Here is a 16090-nt window from a genome sequence, read left to right on the forward strand (position 1 = left end):
GGAATTTTCCCATTAACCAGTCTCAGCTACTCCTACAGTAACACTGTAACGTGAGCTGGAACATCGCAGCCTCTTCCAGTGAATTACTGCTGACTTCCCCTTCCTGAAACAGAGAACGAGATACACCAGATTTTGGTACCCGCCTGCACCCAGCCTGTGGGGAAGCAGTTCTCTCACGGACGGGGCTCGCATGAAGACACAGGCTCGCAGTTAGGCCCCACCCTGGACCCGCCCTCCCCTCGGCTCCGAACACGCTGTATTTATCTGCTCCCTGAGACGGTGCAGTGTGCCCCGACTCGCAGCTCGCGAGACGAGATGGGCCTGACCGGGCCGGGCTGGGCCAGGCCGAGCCGAGTCAACAGCGGCAGCGGCGCGCCTCTCTTGGTGGGGGGCGCGGGACGGGGCGCGGCGGCAGCCTCCCCGCCGCTCCCTCAGCAGGGCCCACGGGCCCGGCCAGGCCCAGCCCCAGCTGAGGCCTCTCGAGCCGCGCGCGCTCCCCACGGCTGGGACCACCCCCCACAGCTCGCCGCAGGTGGGAGCAGCCCGGCCCGGCCGAGCATGCGCTATGGGCAATCACCCGCACACCGGGCATTTAAAGGGCCAACGGCTACTACAGCTTGCTTGTGCTGTCCTGTGCCAGGCGTGTGTGTACCGCCCCCTCCCCTCTGGTATCTAGGCACGTGCGTGGGGCTGTCTGGCCGCGCCTGAGCCCGCGCGCCTGTGTAGGGCCTTGTGTAGGGCGGCGTGGGCGAGGAGAACGGCCGTATCGCTCACTGGGGGCAGGCGCTGGATTCTTTGGATTGCGGACGTCGCGAGCAAATAAAACCCAAGGGCGGGCGACTGCGCCGTCCTGACCGCATTTCTTGTGCTGGGGGCTGGGGTGAGGGAAGAGGGAGAGGAGTGGAGGCAGCCGCGGCGCCCCGCGCAGATGGAGCTCAGCAGCGGGAGCCGCGACGCCAGGCCCGCCGTTACGCTGGTGGCGGCTGTGCTGCCGGCGGGTGGGAGCGGGGAGCGCCTGGGCGGTGCTACCCCCAAGCAGTTCTGCGCCTTGCAAGGGAGGCCGCTGGTCAGCTACACAGTGCGGGCGATGGAGAGGTAACAAAGCAGGCGCCACTCGGCTCCACGTCCGCGCCCGGCGGGCATTTCTCGCCGCCTCCTGCCGCCTGAGGCCCGGCCGCCAGCTCTAGCCACCCCTCGAGCCCTAGTCGCTGTAGTGCCGCTGGCAGCCGCCCTCATCTCAGGCCTTGTGCGCCCCCGTCGCAGCCGCCTTTCGGAGGGCTTGGTTTTGTGTTTCGGGGGCCATCTCCTTTCCTCCCCGCCCAGTAGTCACCGTGTGCAGTGTCTGAGAGCGCGTAGGCCTAGGGTAGAGGCAGGGGTAGGCTGAGTTGTGGCAGGGGAGAGTCATCTGGTGGAAGTTGCGTGCTCTCCCGTGTCCCAGCCTGGCTCAGCCATCTGAGGCGACTCACCTTCCCCCCGAGTGCTGCCGCTGGTATAAAGCTGTGCTGCTTTCCACTGCTGTTGGGAGGTCTGTTTCAGGCTCTCAGTCTTGTAGCTCGAGGATTTCTGTAGCTGTGGTGGCAGCTTTAGTGAGCTACAAGCCCACCATATCCGTTGGAGACAGTCATCATACTGTGCAGAAGCCTTAATATTCGTCTTTTGTGCCATAGCCATTGGATATGGTCTTAATAGTGTCTAGAGGCCTTGAAAAAAACATTCACTCTTCATAGGATGATGAAGTCAGCGTTCTATGTACAGTGCTGCATTATGCTTCACCATTATAGTCCATGGTGGAATGCTTTCCCTCAACAAGAAGCTTAAATGCATCCTCGACTTTAAGATACAGTTATTGGGCTAGAAACTGATAGCTCACAAAGCGTGAGGCTGCATGCATGATTTTTATTTACGTTGGAGCAGAAAATTTAGATAATGGGATATCTTCTGTTTTTTCCTTTTCATAAGACTGTTGAGTTCTAGGCATGTGGCTGACAGCTAATATATTGTGGTCAAATGTTAATGTAAGGCTTGTACAATAGTGTCACTTGAAACACAGCAGGTAGGAATGGTGTGTCAAATGTATTCTGTACGTTCTGCAGTAACTTGCAGAAAACCAAACCTTTACATTTTTAAAGATAATAAATGGGGAGGAGTGGAAGTTGGTGAAAAGAAATGGAATTGCCAATGTATCCCAAAGTTCCTAACTTCTGGAAACTTGTACAACATAAAAATTTGGACCTTTTTTTTCTTTTTTTTTCCGCCTCACCCAGACTAGCTTCCCAGAGGTCACTTGTTACTTTATGAAGGAAATATTGCTTGTTTTCTTTATTTAATTTTTAACATCAGCCAGTTGCAAAGCTAAACATATGAGTAAGCAAAACCTCCAAAACCTGTAATTTCTGCCAAGACATCATAGGACTGGACAGAGAAGAATAATATCCTCACTCAGTGTATTTGAGACCTGGAAAAGAGAACAGAGTGAGGTTCAGGAAAGTAATGATATTCACAGGAAAATAAAACCATATTCTTTAAAAAAAAAAAAAAATCAGTTTTACTGCCAGTAAACTCTGGGAACATTATTGTGCTTTGAGTGATAGCATTACATTTATGTCCTAAAGCTGCAAAAAATTAGAAGGTTGAATTCTACTTGTACAGTCCAACCAAGCACATAATGCCATGAAACTGCAGAGGACATACTCAGTTCTTGCTGTACAAGAATATACACCCAAAAATGTAATAGTGAGGAACTGCAGTTTGTCACAATCTCTCTCACCCAGAAGTGGCAGATTTTGTGTTTAACTTGGTACTGTCTTCTGATGTCTATTACCTGATGTAATTGACTGAATTATGGACTTGTTAGCCTGTAATAACTTCTATTGAACTGATTAACTCAGCTACTGCAGCTACTTTTGAGCTTTTTTAAAAATCTGGAAAAAGCATAGCAACATATAGGCAGAAATATATGAGCAGGAATTTGCAACTGCTTCGCATGTCCTTTTTAAAAATCAGAAGAAAAAGATCTTTACGCTCTTCATCTGAAAGTAATAACAGTCTCAAATATCGATGTGGAAAAACTGACAGACAAGACTAGAGCAAACACGAATGAACAAGCAGTGCATCAATGAATAAACAGTTCATCCTGTTCCATAGAATGATAGTGTGTAGAACATTGACTTGTCAGTAATAACCAAAGATTATGCCTTTAGGAAGAATAGGTGAGAAAAAATAGGGTGAGGAGAAATTATAAGCTTTTATTGCCAGTATACTAGTGCTGCTATAAAGGTCAGATCCGTGTTAGAGAAATAATATCTGTGTTTTTTTCATTAGATTTGTTTTTGTTGAACTATGCAATGCTTTTGCATCAAGTTCAGCAGAACTAGAATGGCATTCCTCATCTTTGCTTTTGTAGAAACTAGGAGTGTTCTCCTGTATGTGTTTGTGTGTGTGTTTGCTTACAATAAAACTTTTCCAATCTTTTCTGAGACAGAAAGGAGTCTGAGCTCTGTGTGCTCATGTGCACATGTATTTTAGTAAAGTTATATAGAGGAAAGCTAAGGTAAAGGTTGCTTTTAAAATCATTGTGGGACAAATAAGCTACTCCTGTTCTTGATATGCTCATATTTTGCTGGTTAGTGAAAGTACAGTGAGAAGTTATGAAAGAGGAAAGCGAAGTTAATATGTTTACTGACAGAACAAAAATTTTCCATAAGGATTTTAGACAGCTTTGTTTACTGTAATGTAGTCTCTTAAAAGAGGTGGCCTGGTATCAGAAAAACATAGCCTGGGGGAAGCTTCCAAAGAATCTCCTCTTAGGAAGTGTCGTTTAGTTTATTGGCCAAATGTTTCTCCTCATTGGCTGACTGTGCACTGGCTTTACAGTTAAATCATAGAATCATAGAATGGTAAGTGTTGGAAGAGTCCTTTAGAGATCATCTAGTCCAACACCCCTGCAGAAGCAGGTTCATGGTAGTTATTTTTGTCCAGGTATCATTAGCTTATTCTTGAAATTGCCGATGACATAAAAATAATCATAGCAAACAATCCAATTATTATTCTTTATGAAGATACCTTTATAAAGAGTTTTAGGAAAATGGAATGGGTACTGTACATGGGATGCTCAAAACTTCCTTAATGTGGCTATGAAACTTTTCAGACTTAAAAGGTCCCTGTTTCCATTTTTATACTATAAAAGATACATATATATTCATATGTCTTTCCAGATATCAATAAAGTCCTACCAAAGTTGTGGTGGAGCAAAGGAGCAAAATAAAGTTGTGCTCGCCTTCTGCATATCCATTTTGTTCTTGACAGTTCTTTTTCTCAATTGATGCTTGACTTGTAAAATCAGCAAAAGTAATAAATGATTTATCTTGTGACAGTGAAAGATCATATACTACTAAAGCCATCTCAGCAGCAATTAGCTGTTTCTGGCCTTATTTTTCTGATACAATTGCTGATTTCAATTGAGTAAGAGTTGCAAGAACCCGAGTGTGAATATTTAAGCCTTATGTCAGATTTTAGGCTCAGTGCTGGTTTGTATGGGAATGAACTGATAGATAGTTAAACCTCAGTCACATTTCTACCTGAATATTCCATGTAAGTGTTACAGTCTCAGAGCATAACTCAACAGTTATTTTTCTCTGTAGTCTCTGTTGAGAAGTCACGTAATAGCTTATTTTTTTTCTGAGTTAATAAGCTCCTTTGCTTTGGGTTCTAGCTCAGCTAATATAAATATATGGACTTTTGTTTGAAGTATAATGAAACAATACTATTATCTACTGGGTAACTGATCTGTTTAGGTGATGAGAGGAAGGACAGTCTCGGGAAACAAACATACTTTTTATGCCTCATTGTTTTCCTTCTAATATTGAGTTCAACCCTAAGGCAGTTGCAAAGTGGGTTTGTTACTTTTGTTTTATTTGATCAGACTTGATTTCCCTCTTTAGAACTATGGCCTATGTTGTATGGATGCATTAGAGTTCTGAATTTAGTGCTTGTTAAAGGACATTGGGATATAGTATTCTGTTTTTTTCATGCCTTGTGCTGATTCTTTGTGAAGCTTACATTATCTTGATTTAATAGTACAGTTATAAAATGGAAAGAGTGTTTACTGTTCTCAGACTGGTTTTGAGCAGGTGCTCCACAGCTTATTATTTTAGTATGAAATCTTTCAGATGAAAAAGGCATGACAAATTGCGGGAGGAAGAAAAAATAAATGCACCGCTAGATTGGGTGTATACTGATATCTTTCTACTTCATTCAAACACTTTGCACCATTTTCATAATCAGATATTTAAAAGAGTAGCACCTGTGTGGTGTATCATTCTCATTTGTGAGAACTTGTAGCATACCTTACTGAATGATTATGAGTTTCATGAGTTTTAGTGGGACCTGTTATACTTCAAAGCCTAAGCTGTTTCTGTAGCTAGTCAATCTAGAAGATACCTTTATGCTTTCACATGAATAAGCTGCATCTCTAAATCACAGCTCTAATTATAGAACATTAGTCCAGAATGAGTTTGAGGACATACACAAGTTTATAAATGTGTTTATGCAGACACAGGGTGGAGCTGTGACCGCATCCTGTCACTTTTCGGTTTATTGTACCACTGAAGGCCTTGAGCCATTCCGCCCTGCCTGTGCAGATTTATCGGAGACTGGCCAGTACTTTTGTTCTCTTCCCTTCTCCTCAGAAGATGCTGTATACTACTCACTTGTCTCATGATCTGTTTCATTTAACTTCACAATGGGACACAGTTACGAGTGAAACGTGCAGACCGTCCACTTTTTTTGGGAACTGTATAAGGCTATAAGTGTTTCTGCAAATAGCAGTGCAGAGCTCTTATTTAGTGTGAAATAGCTCTTCATGAATTGTATTTAAATGACTGACACTCAGTATTCAAAAGAAGAACCAAGATGAATCCAATTAGTATGTCCTAATTCTGAGTTGAAGTCATGCAGAGGTGCTAAGTTTTGTGGCTAAATGTAAGACTACACCAGGACTCATCTGAGGGATTTGAAAATCTTTTGATGAACCTGTGGTGAGTGATAAGTTGAAATGAAACTTGAAACCATATGATTTCAGGCTTTACTTTTGAACAACTTCAAAAATGCTGAGAATAGGTTGGTTTGGCTGTATTTTCTGCCTTTGTTAATAATAAAATAAACATAAGGACAAATATTTTTCTTTTGAAGAATGCTAATAGCATCCCAATTTATTGAATTTTTAATAGCTATCTTAAACTGCACTGAAATAATTTTCTATGGAGTTCTACTAATTACAAAAGAACCCTTACAGAAGGTGGAAGATATTCTGTTTCTCTCACATAGTTCTAGGGGAGTTGTCTGTAACACAAGGGACTTAGCTTTTGGAGTAAGGGTAGTTCTAGGCAATATTTTCTCATGTGTTATTGAAGAAACCAGTGCCTTCAGCCTGTGTATTTCTGAAATGCAAATTTCTTATTCATATTTTTCTAACATATTTAGTACCTTAGCCCATCTGTGTCTGCAAAATTCGTTTCAGTAGCTTTACAAATTTTAGTTGATAACAAATACCGTACTTGTCTCTTTTGTACTTTATTGCCGTAAATAGTAAATTGTTTCTGTAGTCATTGCTCATCTGATGAGTTTCTTGTCTGTCATGCTAAAAACCCCCTCTCATCATCTGGGGAGACACAGAAAAGAATGATTTTTAAATCCTTTTTTAAAGAAAGTACATAGACACTCAAATATTTGGATTTTAGTTATGGTATTCCTGTTAAAGTACAGTGTGCCACATATGACTGTAATTTGTATTCCTAGATCTTTTTACAAAAGCGTGACTTCAGCCTAACTTTGGTTATGACTGATTTTAATCTTGTGAGATGTGAATTGTTCTTCCCCCACACCACCCCTCAATTGTGAAGTTAGACTGATAACAACAGCAGTTACCAGTTGAAGTTCTTTGAAGTTCTCTTAAAAATATGCTTTCTGTGTTATCGTAATTTTACGTAGCATAGCTATATTTTTACATCTTGCTAGCTTCCTGAGGCAGAAACCATTGTGTGTGTGTGTATATAGATATATATACGTATATCTGTTTTGCAAACTACCAGTATACTGTTTCCTGTCAATATTCAAGTGTCACAGTTTTGATTTATTAGCAATCTGTCAGTTACTACTCATGCCTCTTGATAGTGATCTTCATTTCAGAGTTTTTATTGATCCTCATATTCACTTGTAGAGTGTACTGCACGGTATAACACGGAATATTCCAGGCCCCAGGATTTAGCAATTTATTAGTGAATGAATTTAGTGGAAGCTAAAATAACAGACTGTAGTCGATTGTAGAAGTTAAAATTGAAGCTAGGAATGAAGCTGGAGTAAGAAATTTTCTGAAGGCTTTTCAAAGGAATATCAGAAGGTGCTTTTGCCTCTGCAAACTGGTAGTTGGGAGCAAGTCGCTTACCAGGATTCCAGTTACTTTGGTTGACATCCATGTATTGTATTGGTAGATATCCTCTCATCTAGCCCTCCCTTTAGGGGTGAAGTGGTAATACACACACAAAAACATGGGCTTGAGTATACTGTGAGATGCTTTATTTAGCCATCTTGAATTTATTTTGATATGAATTTCTTTGTTTCATGGAGATATCTCTACTTTTATTTAATAATTCATGTCTACTTTGTCGGTACTGTTTCTTCTAGGATAAGTTGGATATCCAACATTATTGTGGTGGTCTCTCCTGAAAATATTGAAACAATGAAGTCTATTGTTGAAAAATATGGCCACAAAAGAGTTACGGTAGTAAAAGGAGGAAAAACTCGTCACCGATCAATTTTCAATGGACTGAAAGTATTTGCAGAGAATGAAATTTCCAACCATCTGCTCTGGAAACCGGAAGTAGTGATTATCCATGATGCTGTGAGGCCATTTGTTGAAGAAGATATTCTTTCTAAAGTGGTTATGGCTGCTAAAGAACATGGGGTATGTACTGTACAGCAACACAACTCTGTAATGTTCTTTATTTTGTACAATGTGAAATCATGACTGATAAATAGGAATTTTTCTAGCAATATTATTAATGTATTATGTTGATTTTTAAGTAGAACAGATTCAGAATCCCTGTTATGCAGAGAAGTCGGAGGAGGGAGAACTTTTTAAATGCTGCAGGTGTTATTTGCTTCACAGAGTAACTACTGCCATAGAGACTATCAGTAAGAGATTGAATTAATCAGCACTTTGTTAGTTGAAAGGTAGATATTTTTTTTCCATGCAGAATTCTTACCTAATGCTAGGGTAGTTCAGTTAGTTATTACTAATAATAGCCAAAGAGAGTACAACATTGACTCTCAAACTTGTTTTCATCTCAAATTTATGTGCAAATCCTGAATATGTGGCAAAAGAGATATCTCTGCATTAATGCTGATTTTTTTATAGAATTTGTAAGCATTGCAAACTGCTGGGAAAAAGGGGAAGCAGGAAGCTTCCAACTGTGCGTTGGATATCCTCCTGATCATCACTACATCTGAGGACTGGTAGTAATCACAGGAAGCAAAAAGGTTTCTGAGAGAGTAAGTGGTGTGCAAAGGGGAAGAGTTGTTAGAAGTTATGCCATGCAAAAAGAAAGGTATAGTTATTACAGACATACACTAGCAACCAGAGGAACTGGTGGATAAACTGGCTGACTAAGAGAGGTAAGAAATCACGACTTAGCCGCAGGCTTATTTGTACGCCTTGCTATCTTTACGTTGTACTTCAGTTCTCTATTAATAAGATAGTAGAATGCTTCCCTACTTTGAGGAGTGATTTGAGGTAGAAGTCATTAGTGACAGCAGATTATTTCGGTATTAGAAAGCTAGGAAAATCTACCACTACTTGTTTCTTTCAGGAAATGAGGTAAAAGATAAACTAATTGACAGCTGATTCACAACTTGGAAAGAATAAAGAGCTGAATGAATTAGTTGTGATATGTCCTTAGCACTCCTCCACCTTTTCTTTGAGAGCTCATAGTGTAGAGGGGAAATGTCTGACTTGTTAAAATATTTATTATGAAAATTAAGTTGTGTAAGGTCTCTCAGAACGTTAGAAATCTAAATATATTGAGCTTCTTACTAGTAGGCTTGTATGTTTGTAGATTGGCTTAATGAGAAATGACAATAAAATAGAAACTCTGCTCTGTAGTTTTCAGTGATATAGAATGTGTTTCCAGTCATTAAAACTTCCATTAGAATTTTTACAAAGGATTTTGGCCTTTCTTATAGGACACAAAATAGCATTCCTGCCAAAGACTTCAAAATAGATCCCCGTTGTAAGTCTGTTTTAAATGTGATTCTTTGAGAGTAGTAGAAGAGTGGGGTTAGTTGTACTGATGTGAAGTTGAGAAGAACTGTTTTCTGAACGTGTTGGTGTTTAGATGCCTTTGCATGTTGTGCTGTATCGTTTCTTCACTTTTTCTTGAAACTTCTGTGATTTCAGCGTAGTATTTTTTACCTCGTTTTCTTTTTAATTGGATGTAAGACATTTTCACTAAAACAATAGGGGACCAAGGCAATCTCCATTAACCATCTCAAGGCAGCCTACTGGATTTCAGCTGAACTTTTGACTTGTTAATATTTCCTTACCTAGATCACTGAAGTATCATTTGATCTCAAAAAGGTCATCTTAAATATTTGTCATAGTCTTTGCCATTGTATAATTGAGAGAAGCTATTGTCTTTAGTTCTTCCTATAGTAAAATTCTTTGCATATCTAAAAGAGTAAATTGTTCAATCTATCAGTACAAAAATTAATTACTTCCTTTTGCATTATGTAGAAAGGTACAAAACCTGTCAGAAACATCACATTAAATCATTAGTGTGATAGGGGTAATGCTGTATTGTTGTTCATCTGCATACCATATAGATAGTGTAATTATGAAAAGCGTTTAATGTTCTTTAAAATGGCAATTGATCAAGTAAGTTATTACACTTTTAGCTGCCAATTGTTAGAAAATAAACTACTTTATTACACTTACTAATCAGTTTGTTATTTGCCTGTAGGAATAAAAATGTGTACCTTATCCAGAACTAATAAATTATGCCTTAAATTCCCCAAACAATCCCTTAATTATGTGAAAATATTACTTTGTAACCAATTAAATTCCATTTATGTTTTGGCGGTAATTTTGTAATTAAAATTACACATTTCTAGAAACAAATTCTTTAATGCTAGTAAAAGCTGGGAGAAGTGCAAGCTTCAGAAGGCATCAGTCCAAAGCCTCTAGCAATATCTCATTGCCAAAATTGCATTTTAAACAACATAACTAAAAAGAAAAATACAAAAAAAATCAGGAAAGTGGGGGGGAATTTGTCAGCTCTGCTATTGAGAGCTAAAAGATAGACACATACAGTCAAAGACTCTTTTTCTCTCTGTAGTTATCATAAACTAGATTTAAAAGTATATTTCTTTGAAAGGACAGGATCAAAATGGCATTCTTAAAGACTGTTTTCTGGAAGCTATCTAACATCACTTAATTCTCAGCTTATCAAGATTCTGAACGAAGTGTACATGCCGATACACAATGTACAGTGCTATTCAGTCTTGTGGACTCGTATACACAATTGGTCAAAATAATACCTCTATACAGAAAACGCTACATATTATGCTCAGTCTTTTCTTGTCTCTGAGTTTACTTGGACTCGGTGCTGTAGTTATCTGTCTTACTGTATCAGAAGGCTACAGAAGAAAACATGCACCCATATATACACTGTTCTTTCACCCAGTTAGATAGCAAAATAAAATACTCTATGTGTAATTGTTGAGTTGCATGAGCAAAATATGATGGATGGCAAACCAAAAAAAACAGATCACTCTGCTTAAGGCGAAGGAGGACTTGGATGAATAAACTGATCTGGTATGGTGTACTTGAACTGGGACAGCAGTGCTGGAGCAGTTCTGTTCATTCTGTTTCTCTTAGAAAACATTAAAAAATAATTGTTTCTTATTTCTTATTCATTTATGTATGTTTTGCCATACATGGAGTATTTTCCACATGATCTTTGTCTTTTTTGTTATATGCAAAAGACTGTTTTTAGGCAGCTGCAAAGCCTGCATCAGTAACAGACCATTTTTGATTCATATTTATTGACTGGGTAACCTGAAATCAGGCTGTGCCTCTGTTCTCAGAGGTTCTGCATTCATTATGTGCCTGATACTCTGAAATACTCCAGCTGTATCCCATCAGACATTTGTGCAAAAGCAGAATCAAAAACTGACCACATGTTACTATCATGACACAGCTTTTACTCCACTGATGGAATGAGTTCTGTACTTCAGGAGACTCTGACTTATGTCAATGTAAAAAATGCATATGAATGAATTGTAGGGGTGTTATGTAACAATCTGAAGAGCTACATAATAGTTAAGATCAGAATTTGTTCAGTAGCTCTAAAACTTTTCTGAATGTGTGAGTAAATCAAGTGTGGTTTAGCTGCTGTACAGAAAATAGTTATACAATACATTATTCCTTTTGCAACTCTGTAGAAATGAATATCTGTCAGAAACATAGGGATGTTTCCATAGCTTGTGGCATTATTGTTCCCATAGAAAATTATAACCTTCTCAGCCAAGTTGTTAATCGTTTTCTGTGTTGAATGGAGAACTACTCTATTGTTAGCAAATACTTGAAAATCTTTGTCCTAACAAGATGTAGTGTTTTAGTGGTGGGAAGGCACGGGTAAGGGGAGAAGCAACTCTGTCATTTCCCAATCTCAATTGAAGTGATTTGGATGATGAATTGCATTCATTAGGAAGGATGCAATATAACCAACTGAAATACATAAATCAGAGACAGAAATTTAAATGATAATCTTCCTTTCTTCTTTGCAGGATTTCTGTGTTGTCCTAACAGAGCCAGGTGTGCCTAATACAACTAGTTTTTAAGCTTTTTTAAAAAGGTGATGTAATCCCACATTTTTCTAGCTTCTGGAAGTTGATAAATACAGTAATTTTTACCTTTCTTTAGACAGGATAAGATTATCCTGGAAATAAATTCTGAGCATAGCTTCCTGTGCTGAAGTGGTTGCTGAAGTCATTTTTATGTAATGTCTAGAAAATGTACCTCCTTTAAACTTTGAGAAATTACATATATGACACTGCTGTTGATTCAAGACTAATTAAAATATGTATGCTTCATCTGAGGAAACAATATGACTTTGGAAAGTGAAGCAGGCTTTAGCAAAGATGTGTCTGTTTAGTCACTCAGATTTCTCCCTCCTGCAACAGATCAAAGGAGTAAATAATAGTCCCTTATTTTAAGGGAAATCTCAGCAAATCCAGAATGTGTGAGGAGCTGAATAAGGGTCTTGGATCATTCTAGACATTTCCACATGACAAAATCCAGAAGAGACTCTTAGCCATGTCTCTCTGGCGAAGGATTAGGCATGCACACCTCCCTGAGTTTTTCCTTTTTTTGCCAAAAATGGCACTGAAATCTGAGTTTTCATCCAGAAGTGCTCCCAGCTGCATTTTGGCTGAGTTTGTGGCAAGGACAGTACCAGCACTTCAGGTTGGCTGGTGCTTCTGAAGCCAATTTGGCCTGTTTCATATGCTGGAAAAGCTTGATGGACTGATTTTGTGCTTATTCTCTTGTTTCCAAGAGGCTAAATTAAGTGGTTTCTGGTACAGATACATTCAAAACTGCCTTGAGGAGCATTGGAGCATATAGAAGAGAATTCATGAGGTATCAAATTCATACATACATATATTAGAGTCACCGAGCTGAACTCAGTAAAGTATAGTGATCAATTTTACAAGGCCCTGGATAACAGAAGTTCTTAGATAAAGCTTACATAAAGAGGTGACTTGAAAGTTTGAATCTAACAGGCTGTAAGAGAAAGAAGCTTGGCTGCGAGGTTTCTTGCAAGGACACAAGCAGTTCTGAGAAAAGCAGCTGAATGGATTTAGAAGGCAAAAACATTTGATACGTGCAGAATTGCTTAGGGACCTGTATGACCACAAACTATAGTGTCTGTGGTTTTGGTTGCTCAAGGCTATGTGTCTGGGAGAGAGTTGTTAATTTGGCATTGCAGTTTGCATTTAGTTTATTAATTTTTTTAAGAGCCCTTCAACAACACCTCAGGGTTTTTTTTTCTTTCCTTGTAATATGATGCAAATTATGTCTAATGATATGCAGTGGATCAGTAGCCTTCACAACATTATATTGTTGATTTTGTAATGATGTTGACTTTCTTGAGGTAAAATATAGCTTCTTAACTGTAACTCCTGTGGCAGTAGCTTCAAAATTTCAGTTCCACTGAATGCAAATATTAACTCCTCTGATATTGACTTACTCTAGTATGCAAAATTCTTTGTGACACAGTGCACTCACACTGATAGCTTTTTTGCAATGTAGATCAGTAGTTAGGGTATGAGGTAATTATTAATTTTTAAGGTAATTAGGGTCTGTATCACACACTTTGTATGGATCTTTAGTAACATTATGCAGACTTTGTACAAACTTGAAAGTACTTAAAGTCTATCCAGAGGAAAACAAAACCTTAATAAATGAGAATATGTTGTTTTCGTTACCAGTTATTGCACTGAAACAGAAATTGACTATGTTGATTGAGGTAATAACACCTTATTTGGCTAATAATATGATAAAATCTATTTTACTGAATATACGTTACTATTGTATTTATGGAAAACACGAACTTCCTTGACCATTCTTGAATTTACGGTGAGGAATGCACAGATGAGGAATACACTAGGAGAAATGCCATAGAGTTAGTATGACTCAATTAAAAATGTATATTTTGGTTTAATTCTGCAAGCATTAGTAATTTTATTCTTTATTGTACTAAAAATAGTTCATCTGCTTTATGGCAGTAATTAATGATACAAGAGCAACATAATATACATTCTTATTTGCTTTTTAAAAAACATCCAATTTTAATATGAAACTAAACGTTCACATAAATTAGTTTTATTATTGTTTGCAATACAGCTCTCTGTTTTTTCTTAGTGCTTATGTGCATTCTTAGTTTTACTTCTTTTCCACTTTCAGTCTGTTCTTGAGCTTGTTTTCAGTGCTCTGTGTTGAAAAATTGCAGCCTTATGCCTAGTTTTGCTTTCTTCCTTCACATGACATATATTCAGTTATGAATTCCTATCTTGGCTTTTTGAGGGGAGTCTTTTTTATTTTCTTTGAGAAATCTTACTTTTCCCTCAGAATAACTTTTAGAATTTAACATGTTGTTGATTAGATCAAAACAATATTTATTGATACTTAAGAGATAAAAGCTTTAAATACAAAATAACAGAAATTGTGTAAACTAAAAAAGAACATGCAGAGTCTTAATTTTTAAACAATATTTTCTAGTATTGGTAATGCTTAGTTTACCACAGCTAACTGGGGCTTTGACATGTCTTGATGTACGTGTACTATCTCCAGTTACTCAGATAGTATGTCCTTAAGGTGATAAAGGTGACCTCATTAGAAGAAATGTTTTCTTTTTCTTAAACAGTGTCATAAATATACATTACATTTGTTTAAGGCATCCTGTGTCTTTGAAGTCAGTTCAATGTACAACATAGTGTCAGCTCATTAACATTGGATCAAAGTGTATATTAAATTTCTGATTAAACATCCCCTCTTTTGCAGCTACGAATAAGTACAATTATAGCTTCTTCCTTCCTGGTGTTGGTTTAAGATGAACGTGTGCTGAATTTTAGTGAGTTTGACTGGCTCCTACCCAGCTGGATAAACATACCTCAAGGAAATTAGGTGAAGTTCAGATTACAAGCCTTAGTGTCCAAAACTCCCTATATCTGTCCTAATTAACCTTCTTTTTGTCTGGATGATTATTGGGTTTAATATCTGTGTTATGTGAGGCTTGTTAAACATTTCCACAAGTCTTTTGGCGATTAAAAGCTGCCAGTACAAATATGTCCAGATAGCTAGGATTACTCTGGTTTGTTGATACTGCCTAAACAAAAGAAATCTTAGTATCTCACTAACGTGAATCAAAGATGGTGTGCCCATAATAACTATGAATATTTTTTTTTCCTGACAAAATTAAAAATTAATTCAAGAGTTGTTTAGAAAAAGGAGGCTAGTTGGCAGAAAGAAGGTAACACTTTTTTCTTTGGCCTTTATATCTAATGGATACACATTCACAGAATCAGAGGATCTTAAGGGTTGGAAGGGACCTCGAAAGATCATTCAGTCCAACTCCCCTACCAAAGCAGGACCCCATAGAGTAGGTCACACAGGAACTCGTCCAGGTGAGTTTTCAATGTCCCCAGAGAAGGAGACTCAGCAACCCATCTGGGCAGCCTGTTCCAGTGCTCTGTCACCCTCACAGTGAAGAAATTCTTCCTTGTGTTTCTTAGGAACCTCCTATGTTCCAGCTTATACCCATTGCCCCTTGTCCTATCATTGGACATCACTGAAAAGAGCCTGGCTCCATCTTCCTGACATCCACCTTTTACATATTTGTAAACATTAATGGGATCACCCCTCAGTCTCCTCCAAGCTGAAGAGGCCCAGGTCCCTCAGCCTTTCATCAGAAGGGAGATGGTCCACTCCCTTCATCATCTTGGTGGTCCTGGGCTGAACTCTCTCCAGCAGCTCCCAGTCCTTGAACTGAGGGGCCCAGAACTAGACACAGTATTGGTCCAGATGTGGTCTCATGAGGGCAGAGTAGAGGGGGAGGAGAACCTCTCTCAACCTACTGCCCACAGCCCTTCTAATCCACCCCAGGATGCCTTTGGCTTTCTTGGCCATGAGGGCACATTGCTGGCTCATGGTCATCCTGCTGTCCACCCGGACCCCCAGGTCCCTTTCCCTGACAGTGCTCTCTAAGAGTTCATTGCCCAACCTGTACTAGTACAAGAGGTTATTCTTCCCCAGATGCAAGACTCTACACTTGCCCTTGTTGAATTTCATTAGATTTCTTCCTGCCCAACTCTCCAGCCTGTCCAAGTCTCTTTTGGCAGCACAGCCTTCTGGTGTGTCAACCGCTCCCCACAGTTTAGTATCGTCACCAAACTTACTGACCCTGCCCTCTGTTCCCTCATCAAGATCATTAATACTATTTAACAGTACTGGTCCCAGCACCAACCCCTAAGGGAC

General features: G+C 39.1%; 1 protein-coding gene across 3 annotated transcripts in view; it reads left to right on the forward strand.

The window, feature by feature from the left end:
- Window positions 1-891: 891 nt before the first annotated feature.
- Window positions 892-16090, forward strand: part of CRPPA (CDP-L-ribitol pyrophosphorylase A) — a 110404-nt gene continuing 95205 nt past the window's right edge. For all 3 annotated transcript variants that reach the window (XM_061996563.1, XM_061996565.1, XM_061996564.1), the window contains exons 1-2: window positions 892-1095; window positions 7681-7960. In XM_061996563.1, coding sequence (XP_061852547.1) covers window positions 929-1095; window positions 7681-7960 — 447 coding nt within the window. In that variant the 5' untranslated portion in view covers window positions 892-928. The remainder of the gene's footprint in view (window positions 1096-7680; window positions 7961-16090) is intronic.

The sequence above is a fragment of the Colius striatus genome, chromosome 5 (genome assembly GCF_028858725.1).
Source record: "Colius striatus isolate bColStr4 chromosome 5, bColStr4.1.hap1, whole genome shotgun sequence".
Lineage (NCBI taxonomy): Eukaryota > Metazoa > Chordata > Aves > Coliiformes > Coliidae > Colius > Colius striatus.